This window comes from Rhinolophus sinicus, linkage group LG02 (assembly GCF_036562045.2).
Source record: "Rhinolophus sinicus isolate RSC01 linkage group LG02, ASM3656204v1, whole genome shotgun sequence".
Taxonomy (NCBI): Eukaryota; Metazoa; Chordata; class Mammalia; order Chiroptera; family Rhinolophidae; genus Rhinolophus; species Rhinolophus sinicus.
The window spans coordinates 189,863,838-189,886,411 of record NC_133752.1 but is presented as its reverse complement, the minus strand read 5'-3'; the positions used below and the strand labels follow the sequence as shown (position 1 = coordinate 189,886,411).

Genomic DNA, 22,574 nt, shown 5'->3' with positions numbered 1-22,574 from the left:
TTAACACTGTGGGAAGAGGCTGCCTGCTGACTGACTGAATTAACTGCACCGCTTCAAAGATACAAACGGAAAGTGAAAAACGCAAGTTCAGACATGTTCTTACCTATACCTGGATGGTCAGCCACAATGGTTACACGATACTCTTTACAGAACACCTGGTAGGCCGACATGTTCTTCTTTTTTGGCTAGTGCCACAGAAAAATAGAACAGAGTGACACTTAATTAGAACACAATTTGAGTAAGCCTGAATCTATGGTCACAAAACAGGAAAGATACTTCTTCATCAAGGAAAGTTCTAAACTACTGACGAACTTTCCTAAACAGGAAAATTAATTTTTAATCAATGTTACTTATCACTCAGAAATGACTATCAGTTTTACTCTTAGAATGTAAAAAACACAAAAAACACATGCTAACTAATTTTTAGATATTTCAGGTTGTTGCAGCTGCGTGATAATTATTTGTAAAGCCCTTCCTTCTTCCTATATATAATCCCATGTTACATATACTTTCAGAATTAAGTGCTAAGAAAATTCTTTACCTCTCCTGGGATTTTCTCATCTTCAGGAAATAACCACCACACAATTTCTCTTTAAACTTTGAAAGCCAAGAGCCAAATCCATGTTCTTTTTGTTCTGGTTTTGATTTCTAATCTTAGAATTTCCCTGATCCTGCTTTTACTGTCACTGGTAGTTTATCATTATTTTCTTGTTCACATTCTTGTGGTCCAAGGTGAGAGGTAAGTAAATAACAAAGACAAGTCTTTTGTAGTCAATGTAAGATGAACCTCTTTTACTTCAACCAACTCCTTTGCACGACCTGAAGCATGTTTAGTCTTCATTGTATTATGACGACTCCAAGAGCAAAGCGTGACTTTTGAGAAATAACCAGTTCAGCGAGGGATATTTAAAACAACAGATTGTATTATCTATATATTATCCATTTTACAACTGTCCATAAACTGAGGGAAAAAAGTTTTCCTACCTGAAAAGACACATTAGGTAGCATCTGTCCATACCTCTCATTTTGAGGATGAGAAAAAGGAAACTCAGACAACAGTGAGTTGCCTGGGTCCCACAGCTAAGCTAGTTCTAACACCACAGGGACTACCACAGAGGTAGCTTGACTTCCAGGCTATACATTATGTGCCAAAGAAAGAAAACATGTTGCTTCTTTACAAAAAAAGTTACTATTTAAAAAGAAAAGAATTATCCCTTTATAATCTTTATTTAATAAACTGAGATGTTTTCAGTACGGCTTGCCTTTAAAATTTCATCTGTAAGTATCAAACTATGATGATTGTCCTCCATCTCCTCCTAAGATGGTCCTTTCTGGACTTGCAGTTATTAAAATGATATGAACGTTTGAGGCTTTACAAATTACTGGGAAGTTCTGTTTGCCTTAAGAGTCCGATTTTATGACTAAAAACAAACCAACAAACAACATAGTCCTGTCTCATGACCTGAGAATTGCACCTCGTTTTAAACTAAGCCTGGTCACATGCTTTGCTACCTGACTTAGTATTTAATGCTGTTGTCCCTGCCCTCAAAAGCCAAAGACTGGCCGGGACTCATGACAATAAAAAACCTGGTTGATGGCTCTGACTTTAATTCTAAAAGGAATTCTGAAGCCATTTTGAGGAATGGAAACATTTCTTTCTGTAACACCTTCCACAGTAAATGCTTGGAATGAGAGGGCAAGTCTTTGGATATAAAAATTGTGGCATGTTTGTTACAAATTTAGCTTCAACAATCTTAAACTAATCTTTTAAAACAGCATATCCATAGGCCTGACATTTACAAGAGTACACGATGCAAGAATAATTTGTGGAAGTCTCTACAAAGCCAAATCTTTCTCAACTGTAGAGAGCTCACGGCTCATCTGGTGTATAAAACTCGCAAGGAGTTTTAACAATGTTTTCTTAAACATGATGTAATACTGCAAAAGGTTACTGCTCCCTATTCCACAAGGCTATCTATAGTTGCAACATAAAATTAAAACTAACTTTACAAAATTAATCACAACTCTTGCCCAATATATGGTTCAAATACACATACTGAAGAAAGGGTTCCTTTTTATAAAGGACTTTATTCAATTATGTAGAAAATAAACTATTATTTACTGAAGACCTGTACTGGGTACAGTGAATAGTTAGGAGGAGAAGCTCAAAGCCCAGATCTTATACAAGGTAGTTAAGCAGCACAAAATAGTGGAAATTTAAAGTTTAAAGGCCCACCATCTTTTCCCAGCTTCACCGTATACAATTTGATCCTGAGTAAAACACATAAAGTGGATGGTTCTTCTGATATGTGATGTTAAAAGTATTTCAATGAAAAAGGAAAAGCAGAGAGTAAAAAGGAAAGATTTCAAAGGCAACATAAAAAAGTAACCTATCAAAATACTCCATCATTCATCTATCAATAAATATTTATTAGGGGACCACTAGGTGCCCGACATTGGGACTATAGCCAAGAATCAGACCCACAATCTAATAGATAAGACACATAAACCTGTTATTATACTGAAATGCAATATTATAGGGAAAGTAGTGGATGCTACAGGAACATGCCGTGGGAGCACCTTACTTAATGAGGGAGTCAGACAAGGCCCATGGGGGAAGTGACATTTAATCCAGACCTAAAAGCTGGTACAATTATCCTGATGAAGAGCAGTCAAGAGTGTTCCAGGCAGTGGAAACATGTGGTACTTTCATTAAACAGAGGGGAGGAATAGGCAGAGCCCACAGAATGACTCTGTGTCACCTGTATTAAGAGTATGGACTCTGCCCGAAAGAAGCGATTCAGGTCTTTTACACAGGAAGTTACACGGTCAGGTTGCACTTTAGGACGGTGGTGAACAGACTGGAGAAGAGCGAGAGCACAGGTAGGAGGACCACTCAGGGGGCTGCTGCAGCAGTGCCTGGGACGGATGACAGCTGACAACGACCTACAGCAACAACAGAGGGGTTGGAGAAAAAGAAACGCATCGGAAAGGAGGGGAAGAGAGAGTGCGGCAAAACGGAGCCTGGGCTTTGGGGGCCAGCAGGTCTAGGCTAGCATCCCGACCACACTCTTTGCTAGTCACACAAATTACTTTATTTCCCTGAGCTTTAGTTTCCCTGTGAGTCAAACTTGGAAACATCATTTCACTCAAAGGCAGGAATTAATCAGACGGGGTAGGGCACTTCAGCAGGTACTCAGTAATATTATCAATTATCACTGTGGCAGGCCGACTTCCAAGACGGCTCCCCAGATTTCCGTGCGCTGGTTTACACGCCCTGTCTGATTTCCTCCCCTGGAGTGTGGGCAGGACTGATGAATACGATGGGCCACCGATGCTCATGACTATTTTATGTTACATGGCAAAGAGGATTTTGCAGGTGGACTTAAGGTCCCCAGTGAGCTGAATCTGAGTTAATCATAAAGGAGATTATCTCGCGTGGACCTGACCTTATTAGCGAGCCCGTAAAAGAGACAAGATGCAACAGCCGGCCCTCTCTGACTGGCCTTGAACTTGAAGAAAACAAGTTGCCATGAGTTCTCCAGCAGCAGAAAACTGAATACTGCCACAAACCTGAGTGAGCTGCCACCAACCCGGAAGAGGAGCTGTAGGCTCAGATGAGAACCCAGAAGACGTCGCTCACACCTCGGTCAGTCTGGTGAGAGCCTGAGCAGAGTGCCCAGCTGAGCCCCAGCTGGACTTCTGATGTCCAGAATTGTGAGATAACAAATAAATGCTGTTTTACACTGCTGAGTTTGTGACAATTTGTTGTGCTACAAGAGAAAACAACAATGTGTTCTTTTCTATTCCCTCTGTGTTTTTCAAAATAGAAGTTGTGGCATCCAAAAAGCCAATATAAGTTTTTTTAAACAGAAAACTTTGGTGAAGGAGCATTGAGTGAAATCATATGACCTAAATCAGACAAAGAAGGCCTTTACTTTAAACATTTCATTTAAATAGTAAAGGTCCCATTTGTACTGTTCATTGGGTGGAGCCAGTCCCGTTTAGAGATATTACAGAGTTATGAGCGCCCTATCTCCTGTATTGATTTAGTAGCAGCTTCATGCCCCCAAATGCTTTAAGTAGTCTAACTAAGGCTCCCTCCTTTGAAATCCCCCTTTATTGGGCCCAAGATACAATGCAGAGGCACTACACACATACACACACACAAGTTTACCTAAATTCTCTATTTGGTCATTGGGGGGATGGGAAAACGGCGTGCTCATGCTCTGGGTCGATTACTCTGGGTGATTCCACAGGGATCTAGTCCACGGAGTGAGTACGACACAGAGCACAGATCTGCTTTCCCCCGATAGTTCTGGGGAAACATATGCCAATGACTTCATCTGGTGCTGAAGAGAGAAAAATCTAGCTGCACTGGACTGATGACATTCGGTTGGACTCAGAATCTGCTTGCCTTCACTGTGGAGCCTTCCTAAGGGATTTCCAAGGGAAACTGACAGTTTTCACCTTATGTGCTGACCTTCGAACCTAACCAGTGTGTAAAATGCAACTCGAGTCTGTGGACCTAAAATTCGGAATTCAAACTTAAGGGTTAGAATCTTTCCAGGGTTCATTTTTTCTAAATCAGTAGTTGAAATATACAAGTAATGGATGATCTCTATACCTACAAAACATTTCCCCGTGATTCTAAATGCCAGGCCAGTATTTCTACTCTAGACTCTCTCATGCAAGAAAACATACAGTACTGCAAGTGAATCACAGTGGTTGTTGTGTCTGGAATACTATGGACTCCCCTTTAATTGAATAAAATGTTAATATTTGGAATCTTGGATACTTGATTATTAGTAGCAAATGACTTGCAACAAATCCATTTACTAAGTGTGACTCACAATGTTGTAATACTGGAGCCAGAACATTCTTTTAAATGTTTCATGACATTTGTCAAAATATCAAGACCTTTCAAAGGGCAACTTCTTACTGCTCTTTATAAAAAGCAGTCCTGCTTAGCTCTTTTGGGTCGTAGAGCTCTCTGAAATTCTGATGAAAAGCCCCCTTCAAGCCCATCCGTAACTCTAGTTTAAGCACCTGTTTTAAAGGATAAAACTTCTGGGGGTTAAGGCAAAACACTACTTGTGAATCTTAAAAAGGAAATTTGGCTTTCTTCTGCCAATGACAGGAACCTGATTTCTCAGATATTAACACTGTGCAGGAGACATGGTTATAAAAGCATGACCTGTAGAAACTCACATAAACCCCCTAACAATCCTCCAAGGATAAGTGCCATCCGTCATTACTGTCATTTTACAGATGAGAAACTGAGACCCACAGTCATATATCTAGGGAGTGGCGGGGCCAGCCTCTGAACGCAGTCAGTCTGGCTTTGGAGCCTGTACTTATAACCATTACACCATCTGATGCTTTTCTGAATGAACTTGACTGCGATCCCTAAATCTAAATCTGATCTGGCTAATGAAGAGGGTGCCAGAGAAGTAAGGTTTCCACATCGAAGTTTTTATTTTAACCATTCTGAATGGAAATCTTTCTAAAATCTACTTTATACCTCTGTTCTCTCTAATAATACACCACTGAATATAAACACTCTTCCTCTATGGTGGAAAAAGCATGGACCCTGCAATCAGAAAAACCTGGGTTCAAGTTCCTGTTCTGCCACTGTAACAGGTATGCTCTGAGGCAGAGAGTTTTACTTCTTTAAGCTTATTTCTGTGAAACGGAGATAATATCTACACCTCACTGGGTTCTTGTGAAAATCCACTGATATACCAGACAAAAAACTTAGTGCAGTGTTTAAAACATTATACAGTAAAACATCTATACACTCAGCTATTATCGAAATTTACTAATTCTTACTCAGCTCTCCCACTTTTTTCCTAATTCCCACTTGGCCTCAAGATTCAGTTCTGACGACGCCGCCCCAGGAACCCTTGCCTGCCATTCCCATGCTCTGCTTGTACTCCCTCGGCATCGCTCTGCTGGGGCTCACCACTGAATACTTGCCCTCTTCTTACTACAGCCAAAGCTCTTGGAGAGCAGATACTACCTTATTCATTTTTACCTGGCAAGTGCCTGGAGCGATGGAAGCACAGAATAAACATGCACTGAACGAGTAAGAAAGTCTCAGAATTGTGTGCGAAAAGCCCTGAGCGTGTGTTACCTCGTCTGATCTTCACAACACCCTTGTAGGTGAAGGAGGCTGAGAGCTAGTTCGCTGTCCTGCACAGAACAGGCTCAGAGCGAGGTCACGTGACACGTCTCCAGCACCGCTCCTTTCCCCAGCACCCACGAAGCACTCCAATGAGCTGTAAGAAACTCGCTTTACAACATCCACTTTGGCTCCTTACGAGATCCTGTTTTCTTTCTGGTTCTTAACTTTTTCAAAAAGTGAGATAACTGTAGTTTGCTTCCTAAAAGGTGGGTGTTCTATTAAAAAGCAAAGCAAAACAAAAACAAAACTATTAAAGTGTAGTTTCCTTTGCTTAGTCAAATGTGAACTGTGAGTGGTTGAAAAAAAGTTTAAAAAATGTTTTCAAGTATATCTTATGCTTCTGAAGAATTTAGAATGAAAGCAACTGTAATTGTAACAACAGCTATTTACTGAATCGTGCCCTGTGCTAAACGTTACATGTTTCACCTAATTTAATCTAAATAATCCTAGTTTACAAATGAGTGGAGAAGTGAGGAGGCAACCTCAAGAAAACAGAGCTAGTAAGTAGCAGACCAGAACAAGAATCCAAGTCTGCTGAATCCGAGCCCCAGCTTTCGGCCACTTCATTACACTCTGCCTCTTCAATGTAAAACATCTGTATGCCTTCATAGGACTAACCTCAGACAGCAGCACACTAGGTTGGTTTCCTCTGACCCAGAACCTCCTTTTAGCCTCATCCAAGATGTACTATGCCACTGCGTGGCCATCAATAAGAGTTTTAGAAAGGCATGTGCTAGAGCAGAAAGAGTACAGGCTTGGGGTTAAAGAAACCTGTATGAAAATTCTGGCTCCATGTCTTTTCAGTTTCTTCCTCTGTCCTATGGCGCTAACGATACCTACCAGTCACGACTGCTGTATATGTCAAGTGCCTCGGAGAACCTGGCACGTAGCAGGGCTCGACAGACAGTAGTTGCTAGCGTTTACCACTTAGTGCTGGTGTTGTTCAACCTCAGGCTTACCAGAGAGAGAATTTATGTACTAAGTACCATCATGAGTCTAGTTGCAGCTCAGAATTTTGGAGCAACACCCGAGTGTACAAGGGACCAGGCCAGCCTTGGTTTGCTTAGAGGAATGTGAACATTCTGGAACATACACAGGTAACTGAAGGGCATGCCTCGGAAGTGGAAACATCAGAGATACCATTTTGAGTGGGAGTGGATGGGCTTTTGTTGATTTAGTAAAACCCAAAGTAAGGCACCTTTGAAGTGTTACCTATCTGCTCACTCTCTTAACCACTTAGGGATGTTGAATCTCTCGATGCTTATACCTTAAAATCAAAACCTAACTTATCTTCTTCTCCCAAACCAGCCATTCTTTTTGCTTCTCTAGTTGTAGCCAGTCTCGGCCACGGCACCTAAGTAAGGCAGGAAGGGCTTGCCGAAGGCTTTAGCATCCCTACCAGCTAGCTCTCCAGTCTGCTCACTGCAGGCTGAGGGAACACCAATCGTGACGCGTTCCTTTCAGCCCCTAGGTGGCCTTTTAGACAGTTCTTTTTCATACGGAAACAAAACCTAGGAAAGGATATATTTTTTAAAGCTCCACAGGAAATTTTTATACATAGGTCAGCTTTGAAAAACATGGCGTATGTCCATTAATGATTGTTGGATAAATAAATGGCTACATTCAGAATACGACGAATTCAGGTTTGGACCGTCATGATCAAATACTGATTTGTAATAAGGTTTTTGCCATAAACTCTAATTCATTTTTCACTAGCAACTGCCAGCCACATGGGGAAATTATAAATGAGTCCCTATCCTTGAGGAGGCTGTAATCTTATTTTCCCAGGTACCCAGGTTCAAAAGCTTACATTCATTTACGTTCCTGGCTTGCCAGGTCAAAGCCCAGTTGTCAGAGTTTCTCCGAGTATCTCCTGATTCTGTCTCTTCAACTTTATCTCTCTCAGGCTTTCATTACTGACCTTGGACTACAACAACCTGCTGGGTGGTTTGTCTCAAGTCTCTCTTAGTCTAAACCAGCTGGTGCAGTTCTTTTGTTTTTATTCTCCAATTATCCCTTAGAGAACATCGAAACGCTGCCCACAACCCCCAGTGCCCTCTGCCAAGCCCTTCATGTTGGCATGACATTCTCTAGTTTGCTCTCTAGAATCTGCTTTTTCACATGTTTTCATCCATATAGTCATTCATTTGACATATGTCACAAAATGCTTCCAAGGACACTGAGGAGCTGAAGGCACTAGTAAGGTGACTAAGAGAGTCCCTAGGAGCTAAAACACCGGTAAGGAGCTTATCGTCTTTAATAGGGGAAATGGAACATGTACAAAGGTAACTGCTATAAGGAAACAAATAAATGCAGTAAGCGAGAGACAGCAAGGTGTTATGGGAGCACAGAAGTTAATTCTGATTGGAGGGTCAGATGGCGTAGAAAAGGCGGCACTTGGTTAGGTCTTGAAGGGAAGCCACAGCTTCAATGTATGTGAGAAGAGGAAGAAGGCACTGAGAAGAATGAGCCAAGGAATGGAGATGAGAATGCATGGGAAACAAGCTTAGCTCCCACACAGTATATGTAAAGCAGACTAATAAGAGGCAAAGGGGGTGGGTGGGGGTTGGGAAGGGGTAGGAGAGAGGTCTGTGGGATGGCAGCAATGTCTCTATCTTGACAGAGGCTTGGTCACACAGGTGTGTGCATTTATCATAACTCATCAAACGTATACTTAACATTTGTGTATTTTATTGTATGTAAATTTTATGTAAAAAAAGCTCAGAAAACAAATGAGCTGAAGTTAATGATATGCAAGTATTTAGGAGTGAAGTATGTATACCTACAACTTACTTTCAAATACATTAACAAAGATAGGATGGACTGATGGATGGATAGATGTATGATAAAGCAAAGAGCAAAATATTAACTGTAGAATTTCAGTGAGTGGCATATGTACTGGACAATTCTTTCAATTCTTTTTGTTTCAAAAATTTCATAATAAAGTGTTGTGTATGGGATGACTGGTAGGACATGAGGAATATAGGAGACGGAGGAGGAGATGCAGGAGTCTGAGGTACACAAGGCATGCAGGTGGAAAGACTGACCAGGCAGTGAGAAGCGCAGGATTACCATGTTTCCCCGAAAATAAGACCTACCCAGACAATCAGCTCTAATGCGTCTTTTGGAGCAAAACTTAATATAAGACCCGGTCTTACAGTAAAATAAGACCAGGTATTAGTATATTATATTTATTTATTATATATTATAATATAATGTTATGCTATATTGTATTATAGACCCAGTCTTGTAGTAAAATAAGACCAGGGCCGGCCCAGTGGCTCAGGAGGTTGGAGCTCCATGCTCCTAACTCCGAAGGCTGCTGGTTGGATTTCCACATGGGCCAGTGGGCTCTCAACCACAAGGTTGCCGGTTTGATTCCTCCACTTCCGTAGGGGATGGTGGGCTGCGCTCCCTGCAGCTAGGATTGAACACGGCACCTTGAGCTGAGCTGCCGCTGAGCTCCCAGATGGCTCAGCTGGTTGGAGCGCATCCTCTCAACCACAGGGTTGCAGGTCTGACTTCCGCAAGGGATGGTGGGCTGTGCCCCTGCAACTAGCAGCGGGAGGCTGGACCTGGAGCTGAGCTGCGCCCTCCACGGCCGAGATTAAAGGGATGGCAGCTTGACTTGGAAGGAGTCCTGGAGGGACACACTGCTCCCCAGTGAAATCCTGTTCCCCTTCCCCAATAAAATCTTAAAAAAAATAAAATAAAAATAAGACCGGGTCTTATATTAATTTTTGCTCCAAAAGACGCATTAGAGCTGATTGTCTGTCTAGGTCTTATTTTCGGGGAAACATAGAATTAAGTTTTGCTCCAAAAGATGTATTAGGGCTTATGTTCAGGGGATGTCCTCCAGAAAAATCATGCTAGGGCTTATTTTCCAGATAGGTCTTATTTTTGGGGAAACATGGTATATAGAGTTCAGTTGTTTTGCAGTGCTACTTCCTAAACGTCTCTCTGCCCCCATGCATTCCCTTCCACGGAAATCCTTTCTCTTCTTTAAGCTTTCTCCAGCCATCCTGCCCTCCCCCATTCAGCTCTGTAAGACCGTTTATGACATTTTATCACTAGAATGGAAATTCTTAAGATAAATAGAGCCTTACACAGAATATATACTATTTCATGAAGCAATTTTCAAACAAATGAATAAAACCTGACCTAGCATTTGACTATCCAGTTCTTTACGCTCATATTGATTCTTGGCTCAAAAGGTATAGTTTTGTTTTTCTTTCTAAGACATGTTTTCTGCACTCTTTGCAGTGGGAAAAATAACTTGCATCTCAAGTATAGACTGAAATGAAATTGCCATTCCCAAATTTTTAGTAATACGATGTGGTCAAAATATATGGTGAGTGTTTGAAAAAATTTATTATAGTAAAAGACACATTACATTAATCCCTCTCAAAATATTCCCCCTCACTTCAAACACACTTATCATATTGTTCCTGCCATTTTCTGAAGCAGTTCTGGAAGTCTTCTTTCATGAGTGTCTTTAGTTGCCCTGTCATGACTGCCCTGATGTCCTGAATCGATTCAAAACATTTACCTTTCACCGTCATTTTTACTTTGGGGAAGAGCCAGAAGTTGCATGGTGCCAGATCCGGTGAATAAGGTGGATGAGGACACACTGTAATGTTTTTGTTTGACAGAAATTGCCACACCAGAAGCGATGTGTGACATGGAGACTTTCGTTGTGATTACACAATACAGTTAATGCTGCTGCCAAGTGCCATCCAACAGAAAGGCAGGGATCTTCAATACGGGAAGCGGTGCATCGAACCTTAGTAACAGTGTGTGACAAGTTTCAACTTGTTTGGTGCAGTCAGTCGGGTGTGAGCTACGGTTGAGAGAAGGTGTGTTTTAAAGTGTGCTGTAAATCCTCCTCCATCATGACAATGCTCTGTGTCACACATCGCTTCTGGTACGGCAATTTCTGTCAAATAAACATTACGGTGTGTCCTCATCCACATTATTCACTGGCTTTGGCACCGTGTGACTTCTGGCTCTTCCCCAAAGTCAAAATGACCATGAGAGATAAATGTTTTCAACTGCTTCAGGACATTGAGGCAGCCATGACAGCGCAACTAAGGACACTCATGAAAGAGGACTTCCAGAACTGCTTCAGAAGGTGGCAAGAAAAATGGGATAAGTGTGTTCGATGCGATGGGGAGTATTTTGAGGGGGATTAACGGCAATGTGTCTTTTACTGTAACAACTTTTTAAAAAATGTTTTTAGTGGGGAATACTGGGGAACAGTGTGTTTTTCCAGGACTCATCAGCTCCAAGTCAAGTCGTTGTTTTCAATCTAGTTGTGGAGGGCGCAGCTCACTGGCCCATGTGGGAATTGAACTGGTGACATTGGTGTTATGGGCACTGCGCTCTAACTAACTGAACCAACCGGCCGCCCTATAATAACTTTTTAAAAATTTAAACATTCACCATATTGTTTGATCACACCTCGTATATTTGATTTTCTCTTTCTTAGTAGCTTTTCTTTCAGATTTTATCTGACATTTCATTTTGTAGAACTATAAACAAAGGAAGAAAAATGGATGTCTTAGGTGGCAAAACTATGATTGATTTTTTTCTTTCTATGATTCTGAATTTCTAAATTTCTACAAAAATATATTCCCTTGGTAACAGAGGAAAAACTGTTTCTCTTTAAAAGGGAGTCTTTAGTGATATTGTCATGAGCCCCTAAAGTACAACTGCTAGAAAACTTCTCAAGTTGTGAAGAAAGAAATCAAGCCAGGGTGGCTGACTGCTCCTCCTGCCTCAACAGGGCGCTCCCTAAGGTCTGCAAGCAGGCCCTGCTCCTCTGCACCTCCTGGCACTTACTGTGGCACTGGACTTGGCAAACGGTAAGCACTCGAATGGTAAAAGAACACGCACTGGTCACCAAAAATATCAGAAAGCAGCCAACACCAGGTAGTGGAAAACCATTAGCTCATTCTGTTAACTTGGTTATGATTCTCCGAATTTTGAACACCTATTTTTCAAAATGAACTGACAGAATACCTTTTCATAGCTCTCAACTGCCCCAGGCAGACAGTGCTGCTGAGAGCAAGAAATGGGGGTTAGCTCCTTCTATGAATGCTAAGTACCAGTCAGAATAAGCCTTGGTATACCTAAATCTATGCCGGGCACAACAGGACAACAACTGTATTAAGAAAACCTACAAATAATTAAGATTGCTCCTATTTTTGTACCAGACTCGGCCACTGGTAATACAGAAGGTGCCAAAAAAATGTATACACATTTTAAGGAAAACATATTAAAATTTTAATACTCAATATATACCGATAATAAAAGATGAATACAAGTCATATTTGACTTCTGCAATCACAAGAGGTGCTCAAAGTGGTTACCATCAGCGTCCAGACACTTCTGGTTACAGCGAACTCCTGCTTGAGCAACGTTGACCAAAGTGTCCACTTGTATACATTTTTCTGGCACCCCCGGTATATTATACTTTGTATCATACCAAGAGAGTCACCTTGCTATATTTCCAGTGGGTCACCTGAGCTGCTTAATTCCAAGTCCATTTACTACCATCAAGGAGAAACCTGCTTCATCTTTTATCACCACTACTTAAAAAAAAAAAGTTTTACCTTTTCTCCCCTTTCTCTCTCTCTGTCCTTCTCCTCTTTTTTCTTTTTTTTCTCACTATGCCCCTCTGTGTGGAGGCCAGGCAGTGGTGGGGGCGGGGCCGCTGCTCCCGAGTAGGGGACGCTGGGAGGAGGGCCAGGTGTCATTGTGACCTCTCCCGCCGTGGCAGCAGCAAGTCCTAAGCTTCTCTTGGACTTGGAGTGGCGCTTCTCTTTATGCTTCTCCTTGTCCTTCTTCTTTTTGCTCTTTTTTGATTTCTTTTTTTTCTTGATTTCCCGGTAAGAATCATCTATCACTAACTCGCCAGCCTCTAGCTCCCCACCAGAGGATGAGTCTGATTCTACTAGGATAGGTTCAAGCCCTGAAAGGTCCAGGTTAGCACTGTGGGATTCTGGGAACTGGGCAGCATCAGACCCACAGCCTTCGGGGCCAGGAGATGAATGTGGGTCTGAGGATGATTTGTGCTTCTTCCGGGCTGTTTTCAGAAAGCTCTGTAACTCATGTCCTAGGAGTAAAGCACCTTGCTCATCCCGAGCCGATTTCCTAGAGGATTTTTTCGCAGTTGCTTGCTGAGAGGGATACTGAAAAGATTCCTCATCAACTGAGCTGCTTCCCTTTTCCTTTGGTGAGAGAATAAGTTTCATCTTTAAACCATCAGGCTCACGAAGGGTCAGTGTCTCAGTGTTCACATAGAGCGGTTTCATTTTTTTGGATTTGTGGGAACCACCATCCTCCAGGGATAGTTCCCCACTGCCGCCGCTGACTTTCTTCCTGTGATGTTCCCTTTTACTCTCTGAATGGCTTGAAGAACTAGAGGATTTTTCCCCTGTCTTTTTGGACGGCTTGGAGCTTGTCGCCAGTGGGGAAGTGATAGCTTTTAACAGGTCCATAGCTGTATCAGCAGACTGTGGGCTGGACTTTTTCTTTTTCTTCTGTGACGATTCCAAAGACGAAATATCTAGAAATAATCAAGAGAAGTAGTGTCCATACGACAAAACAACTTCCAACAAGTTTTCTCTCTCACCCAAAACACCCAACTAACACGAGGAATAACTCAAGGGGAGGCCCTTCAACCAATTCTTAACATTCAGAGACGATGCCCCTGAGCTTCTTGGCTTGGTGGATTCTGCCTCTGACCCTGGAGACAGTTCTCGCCACTAGAATTGTGTTTCTTCACTGAGTCTTCACAAGCAACCAGAGAGAGCATCCCCAGAAGAATGGCTACAGCTGTGGGTTATAAGTACAGCTGACCCTGAACAACACGGGCTCGAACTGCGCGGGCCCACTTACATGCAAATTTTTTTCAATAAATGCTCTAAATGTACTTTTCTCTTGCTTATGCTGTTCTTAATAACGCTGTCTTGTATCTAGCTTACTTTACTGTAAGAATAAAGTTCATAATACATATAACATACAAAATATGTTGTGTATGTTATCGGTAAGGCTTCCGATCAGTCATAGGCTATTAGCAGTTAAGTTTTTGGGGAGTCACAAGTTATGTGCAGGTTTTCGATTACACAGGGGTCGGCGCCCCTAACCTCCATGTTGTTCAAGGGTCAATTGCAGTTACAATCTAGATTACACTGCAGACAGAGTATTGTTTGTTTGTGTTCAGCACAAACCCATTCTAGTACAGAGTTAGTCTTGTCAGCTATGCGCATAATATAGCTCAAAGAAGCTGGTCTGTGAGTGGATATGCACTGGACTGAGAAGTAACCCAGAGGGGCAGGCCAGAGGGCCCAGGACTACAGATGGCAAAAGGGATGCTGGGTAACAATGGGCACAAGAGAAGTGGATGATTGGGGAGAGAAGGAACCTGGTACCTGGTGTATCACAAATGAAGACTTCTTCTATGCTGAATCCTCCAAAATACCAGCCCTCCACCTCTCTCCTCCTTCACACTGGTTTATCGGCACTCAGAACAAGAACCACTGTCCTGTTAAATAGGCCACTGAGTCAGCAACATCTGGATCCCTTGCCCCTACCCCGACTCCAAGAACCAGTGATGTGTCTGTCCCACCTGCGGCCCTTCCCCACCCTTACCTCCATAGTAGTACTCATCAGAGGAGTGCTTCCTCTTCTTCTTGTGTGTGTCCGTCCCCAAGAAGTAAAGTTCACTCTCCTAGAATTAAAGAGGAAGAAGAATTGACCAATGAACAAGATGATGAGGCAAAAGCAGTGCGGAACTAATCTTGCTTTTTGATGATTTCTGACTTCAGAAAACAAAGTAAAACACAGAAAATAATAAAGATAGACGGGAATGATGTTTACTTTTCTTTTTAAAAGTTTTTAAAAGTAAACATATTCCTAATATTTCTTCAAATATTAGGAATATGATGTGTAATGGTTTAAAATTTTCCTAACTCACACGTTTAGAATTTACCTTTAATTTCTTCTTGGAAGAATTCCTGACCTGAGCAGCAATTTCTTCCTCTTCCCTTAAAAAATCTTTGTAAGAACGTTTCTTTTCTCGTTGGCTTCGGCCAGCTGCTAGTCCTATGTCTTCAAAGCTGTGATCACCATCAAAGCAATCTGAGCACAGGTTCATTTGGGAAAGGAAATGAGACAGTCAAGTAAGTAACCAAATCACCACATACGTAATGCCACAGCCCCTCCATTTCCAAATTAAAATGTTTCCTTAAGTCCACTGGAATACAAGTCTAGATCCAAGGGGACAAGAGTATTTCTTGATGACTTGGCTGCAAATACAAGAATCGAATCTGAAGAAGCAATGGTTCTACGCTATGCAAAGGCCCAATGTGCATCCTCAGAAATGGTTTCTTAGCTGTGATCTGGCAGGTGGACATAGACTTGCAGAGGTAAGGCTGAAAATAAGGATTCAGGTGCTGTGCTGTGGGAGTCCAATACGTGACTCCTATCTCCAGACTCCTGCACACTGGAGCTGGCAAGGACCACGAGTGCTGCAAGAGATCACCCCAGTGGACTATTTCAGACTCTTGTGTTGGAACCCTGTCTTGGTTTTCGTCTCCATGGGCCCAGTCTGGGGATGACGTGGAGGCTTAACAGTGCTCTGGATCATCACCTGGGAGTCCAGGCTGTGATGGCCAGTCCTGGTCTCTATGTCCATGGGCTGCAGGGGTTGAAGAGGACACACCCTTTGGAATGCTTCTCAGAGTAAGGGGTCATACCTTCTTTCTTCACGGAGTCATCATAAGCCATGGCGGTCCTGCAGGGCCTTTGAGAATGTGTCACTGTGTCCAGGCTCCTTCCCGGCTACAGGACCAGGCCTGAGGAACAAAGAAGGAAAACCCTCCTGTAATGCGAAATCACTGTGGAGAAGCAACCTTCCAGATGGAAATGCAGAGTGATCCAAGGGCAGACTGGAAGGGCGGCAAGAAATAAAGGAGAGTCTTGTCACCGCCTCATTCTGTTTGTAAGTATATTGGGCTTGAAACTGTAGGAAGTGCACTTGGCTTAATTTGATTTGATTCATGAATTAAAGTCGTTGTTTGGGGAGGTATATGAAATATCTCCCACGTAAAGAATACTTCCAAATTAATGAGAATTTCTGAAATGCCAACAGGACTGACAACAAACACTGAGACAGGGCAAAAAGCGACATTAAGTCAGAGGGAGAGGTTCAATCATGGTTATAAAATGCACAGATAAGCAGGATGCAGAGGAAGAGAGATTACACCACACATTTGAGACCATAAACTCCTACCATTTGGTGACAGGCTAAAATCTATTGTATTGCAATTTAGACAGAAATGGTCACATTATAGGGACATTAAAGACCTTTAGAACATATTTTTTTGTATGCATTTTGTTGAGCTACGTGAAATTGTTCAAAATCACAGAAGTGTAAAAGTAGGTACACTTATGTTAGTTGGCCATACGGCAGCTTTCAATACTATCAAGCCTTTCTTAAAGGCCAGGTAAAAACAGGGAAGAATTGTCATTTGTCCACTGGTGATAAAATTGTGATTATTAAGTAATTTGAAAAATTACTATGACTTAAATGCTCTAAGTATTGCCTTGAATTTGTTAAAATTACTTTTTTTGGCATTCAAGTTTATATGTCCACTTTGACGTTGAAGATGGCAAGCCATAAACTGTACTCGAAGGTAAAATTCTTCAAATATATTAGGGACAGACAACGTCACAAGTCCTGCATGAAGTCGTTAAATTTAAATATTACATACTAAATATATTGAAAATGTTCTCATCCACTTAGTGAGATGCTTAAAAGTTGATCTGATTGGTCATTTATTTAAATCTTCTTTTACCTTCATTACTATAATGGGATTTAGAAACGCCGAAGAACACTTCGCTGAGACATTGACAATACCTTCACATAGGTATGGATAATACTGAAGTGTGTAACTTTTGTGAAACAAAAGAAAAAATTTAATTCACAAGGAAAACTTTCACAAGAGTTGTATTTACAAGAAATGAAAAGGCTTAACTGTATAAGTCAGATAAAGCACAACGCATAGATATGCCTAAATTGAAAACAGAAAAAAGAAGTTATCACCTAGAATGACTTAGAAGATCAAGGAAAGAAACACAAAAAAGCATTTCTCCACTTCTCTAAGAAGTGGAATGAAGAATGGACTTGGTAAGAGAAGCTAAAGTAAAGAAACAAAATGACCTGAATTATTTTAAAGATAAACTGGAAAACTGCTTGCTCAAAGGCCTTTTCATAGGAAACGAATGGGATATAAGGTCAGGTCTCACGTAGAAATATAAGGAAGCAAGACACAACGTAGCCAGTTTCTCACGTTTAGTATTAAGCATTAAACTTTCTCAAACACAAATTACTGTCTCTTCCCCTTTCCACCCAATTGGCACTAACTCCAAAAGGGGTAAGGGGAGAGAGAATGTCATACGGAATGACAGCCATTCATTTGAAAATAGTGTATCATCTCATTGACACTGAAATATCAAGTTTATTAGAAAAATATATAGATCCCATTAGTTTTCATAGGCTGATAATGCCAAGAAATACCACAGCTCGAGACCTGAAGTTAAATGTTTCCCAGGCCAAATGAATTCTGGCAAACAATGCTTGAGAAATAATGGGAAAAAAATCTTAAATATTCAACATCATCAATATGGCCACCATCCGTTGTCGACACCAATATGCACTTTTATATGAAGCAGAGGCAGGTCCTGAGACTTATAACCAGGGCTTCCCTTTGTAGCACCAAAACATAAAACAGAGTTGAACAACTAACCGTTAAAACAGGAATAAGTACCTCTAAAGACAGTATGAGAAAGAAAACAATGGCCTCTTACTGGACTACGAAAAAGTGCTCATGGTGTCAACACTGACTGCTTTGAAAAACAACCAGTGAATTTAAAAAGCTGTGCAAGGGAACAGAAAATTAGGAGCTGACCCTCACAGGCACAGGCCAACACAGAAAACCCATGCTGGTGTTAGCATCATGTATTAGAATTAGGCCTCCTACTGCTTAAATTTTCGTAAAAAACACTGAAGAGCATTTCATAAATTATAGGATTAAATAACCTGCAAGAAAAAAATGACCGTGGCCTGAAGGCAAGTCTCAGTCACTAAAAAACTGGGCCAGCCACGAGCTTAAACAACTAAAATTAAAAACACAGTGGACTATGTCCCTCACAGCTGGGTAACTACTGACCGACCCTGAATTTCTAGGTTCTTTAAAATCAGGATATTACTGCAGCCTAGGGGTTAGTTTTGGTTGCTGACTCACAGAAGATGAAACCAGATAAAGAAGTCTTAAGCAACAGTATGGAAGAAAGGCAGAGTTAGGGCAACATTTACGTAAGATCAGATGATTCCCGATATTCCTTCTGGGTCTCGAATGTGACCCATGACAAATTCGGAGTTCAGGGTCAGGCAGCAGGTTGTGAGGGTTAGTGAAAATGAAAAATGTTAGCTTTGATTTTTCACATTAGAAAACAGAGGCCATAATTACATGAACTGTTGGCAAATAAAAACAGGTGTTAAAACCCATTCTCCTGAATTCTGTAATTTTGGTTTATAGAATTCAATGTTGTCAAACTTAAAGAGGCAGGGATAATTTTACAGTTCTGCTCCTCTCATCAGTGTGCTAAGAAATTACAATGTAAGTAAAAGTTCGTTATTCAATATTGTTTATGGAAGTAAAAAACATGTGGTCATAAAACTGTGTACTTGTGAAATGTGCAAATTGTTAAATGGCTCTTTTGGGATTTTTCTTCAGGACGTGAAAAACGGGTGGCAGAGTTGCTCTTCTTGTAGATAAATATATACGTCATGTTCAGGCACAGCTTTCCGGATTACCAAAGTAATTAGGTAAATACCCCAAATCCTCAATCAAGTACTCTGCTATTTTCAAAGTCCAAATTATAAATACTGAAAAAAAAAGTTTCAGAAGGTGAGTTTTGGATGTAATCTGAGCCCTAGCAATCACTAACAAGTTTCTTCATCCCAGAATGGGAATGAGTATTGAAAGAGTGAACAAAGTGAACCCGGACACCGGGCAGTGAGGGAAATCCTAAATCCAGGTCTGGTCCGGGATGAGAGCCTTGTTCAAGATTCCGGGGTCTCTTCTTCCAGAACTCCTTTCAGGAACTCAAATTGCCAGTCAGTGCAGAAAAAGGAAGATGCACGTCCAGCTGCTGTCGCCAGTGTCTGAATTGTTGTTACTGTTGTTACTTCTAGGATACAAGCCGGTGACATCTTCTCCTTTTCGTCGGGATTTCCTCCAATCTCAAAACTGAGCGCCTCCGAATCCTTGCCACTCCCTCCTCCAAGAACCTACCTATGCAGCACTCACAGCCCCTGCCAGCTCTGGAAACTGCCGAGAGCCCGGGATGGGGACTGAATCCTCTCATTGCAGAGCAATTAAGCGGAACCACGACCACCGCACAGATCCGCTGACAACACACATTTCCAAAAAACCAGCAACACAAATTTTGACAAGCTTCCTCCAATCAACAGGCTTGACTTTGGATTCAGTTTTTTATTTATTCTGCTACGGTGTGAGGATAGATAATCAGCCTCCAGCTTAACCACCAGAGAGAAGAGAATGAGATGTTTCTCTCCTTTTTCATATCAAATAAAGTGAATCTACAAGTAACAGCGGTGGGGGAAACGGGCCCTCAAGGAGAAGACCCCACTACGAAGGCACGTTCAAACTGGGTCACACGCAGAGAGTACACACAACACCGGGTTATTGACACAAAGAGCCCCCAGGACCACCGCTTGTGTGTTCCCCACGGCAAACCAATGGGATTCTCCCGGCAGTTTTGCAGCAACAGCTAGTTCAACAAAGCTCTGTGAAAAAAAGAAAGCTACTCGCATCCTCTGCTGCCAGCCGAGGACCCAGCCCTCCCGCCGCTCCGGCCCCAGGGCCTTTTCGCCTTGACAGCCCCAGGGACCCCGCATCCCGGGTCCCTATCCGCACCGCAGCCGGGACCCGCGTTCTCGCGTCCCCGGCGGCCTCCCCGCGCCCCCGAGGGCGGAGACGGCCCAGGCAGGGGAGGGGCGGCCCCGGCCCGCAGGCCCCAGGGCGGCCGCACGCCCCTCCCGGCCCCGCAGCTTTCCCGCCTTCCCCATTTGAATAGCTCTCGCCTGGCTTCCTCCTTCGGCCCGCTCCAGCCCCTTCCTGGGGGCGGACTGCAGCCGCTACTCCAGTCCCCGGCTCGGCCCTTGGGCTGGGCCGCGACGGGCCTGGGGCGCCCCGCGGCGGTGTCGCGGGGCCCAGGCGGCAGGTGGCGGCGGGGCAGGGCCGCTGCCGCCTCGGGGTGGGGGCCCAGCCCGGCCTTGTGGGGGCTCCGCTCGCCGCTACCTTCACTCGGCTCGCCCGGATCCCGCCTCCGCGCCGCCGATCGCCGCCATCTTGGAGAAGGAGAGAAAAGCGCGAGCGGCCAGGGAGCCTCAGTCGAGCCCAGAGCGCAGACTCGGGCTAGCGAAGGGGAATCCCGCTAGTGAAAGAGTGCCGAGCGCATCGAATGGCCCGCGGAGCTTGCTGAGCGCTGGAACTAGTATTTGTAGAATTTGCTCGGTGCCTAGCTTGGGCTAGAAGCGTTCCGAACCTTCTGTCATTGAATCCTCACTGCATCCTACATCCCACTGAGGTAGGTTTCGTCACGTTTTACAGATGAGAAACAGCCTCAGAGTAAGTGACTTGCCCAAGGATACACAGCTAGTTGGAGTGGGAGGCAGGTGCTACTCCAAGTCTTCTGATTCTTAGTGCAATGCTCTTTCCAAAAACATACTATTTCCTTCAAGGTATTTTTATACAGTATTTCTCCTCTTTGCAAAACCTGGATACAAGCACATCAATAGCAAGGGTGCCTATTTGGAACCATTAGCATCAGCATTTGGGTGTTTGGCATATTTGGGCTGAGGTGGAAGAACATATCTTTAGAACAGTGCACTGTAAAATAATTTGCATGGCAAATCATCTGCATTTCTCCTCATAAATTATTTGCATTTAAAAGTTAGAAACAGTCTCCAGAGAAATGAAGACATTTCGCACACAGGAGAGAGACGGGTTTTTCTGATTTGTCTGGAGAGTGCACGAATGGGTAGAAACTACAGTGTACAGATCTTAGTTCAATATGAAGAAGAACTTATTTTTCTAGAGCAGTTCAAATCTATTTGACTACCTTGTGAGGTAGTGAGCTCCCCGTCACTAGAGGAATCCAGGCAGGAGTGTTCTAGTTAGTTTACAGCAGAGCAGTTAGAGATATAGATTGGCTTCTAGAGTTGTGAGCCCCATGAGACTATGCAAAATTATGTGTTTGTGCACACAGTTGTTTTTGTGGGGTTTAGATCCCATCAAAGGTTAGGAACCCCTGTCCTAGTGGTCTTGCCATTCTAGAATTTAACAGGTGCCTGAAAGTGATAGAGTCATGCTGATCATTTTACAGACTTAGAAACTGAGACCAAGAGAAGCAAGATGATTTGTCTCGGATCACACTGCCAACTAGAGATCAGATAAGGATTAGAAGGGAGCCAGATTAGTGGACTCTTGGTTCAGTGCTCTTTTCACCATATCATACTCTCTCCCTCTGCACTGAGAAGCATATCAGATTCTGTTTAATCACTGCTCTTACAACTGTGAGACGCTGAGATGTTAAAACCCTTGAGACAAAGTTGTTGAATTTATTCCCCAAATGTAAATGCAAATAATAAATAAAACTAGCATGCTTGCCTTCTTTTCAAAGTCCAAATTATAAATACTGAAAAAAAAAGTTTCAGAAGGTGAGTTTTGGATGTAATCTGAGCCCTAGCAATCACTAACAAGTTTCTTCATCCCAGAATGGGAATGAGTATTGAAAGAGTGAACAAAGTGAACCCGGACACCGGGCAGTGAGGGAAATCCTAAATCCAGGTCTGGTCCGGGATGAGAGCCTTGTTCAAGATTCCGGGGTCTCTTCTTCCAGAACTCCTTTCAGGAACTCAAATTGCCAGTCAGTGCAGAAAAAGGAAGATGCACGTCCAGCTGCTGTCGCCAGTGTCTGAATTGTTGTTACTGTTGTTACTTCTAGGATACGAGCCGGTGACATCTTCTCCTGTTCGTCGGGATTTCCTCCAATCTCAAAACTGAGCGCCTCCGAATCCTTGCCACTCCCTCCTCCAAGAACCTACCTATGCAGCACTCACAGCCCCTGCCAGCTCGGGAAACTGCCGAGAGCCCGGGATGGGGACTGAATCCTCTCATTGCAGAGCAATTAAGCGGAACCACGACCACCGCACAGATCCGCTGACAACACACATTTCCAAAAAACCAGCAACACAAATTTTGACAAGCTTCCTCCAATCAACAGGCTTGAC

General features: G+C 42.8%; 1 protein-coding gene across 4 annotated transcripts in view; it reads right to left on the bottom strand.

Moving 5' to 3' along the window:
* Positions 1–20,734, bottom strand: part of HMGXB4 (HMG-box containing 4) — a 31,038-nt gene extending 10,304 nt beyond the window's left edge. The window contains exons 1-7 of one of the 4 annotated variants that reach the window (XM_019728413.2): positions 20,581–20,681; positions 19,259–20,066; positions 15,949–16,047; positions 15,183–15,331; positions 14,843–14,921; positions 12,802–13,757; positions 104–185 (exon numbers count right to left, since the gene is read on the bottom strand). In XM_019728413.2, coding sequence (XP_019583972.2) covers positions 104–185; positions 12,802–13,757; positions 14,843–14,921; positions 15,183–15,331; positions 15,949–15,979 — 1,297 coding nt within the window. In that variant the 5' untranslated portion in view covers positions 15,980–16,047; positions 19,259–20,066; positions 20,581–20,681. Of the gene's footprint in view, positions 1–103; positions 186–12,801; positions 13,758–14,622; positions 14,736–14,842; positions 14,922–15,182; positions 15,332–15,948; positions 16,048–19,258; positions 20,067–20,580 lie in introns of all 4 variants that reach the window. The other 3 variants (XM_019728414.2, XM_019728412.2, XM_019728411.2) reach the window with 3 other exon arrangements.
* Positions 20,735–22,574: the final 1,840 nt, after the last annotated feature.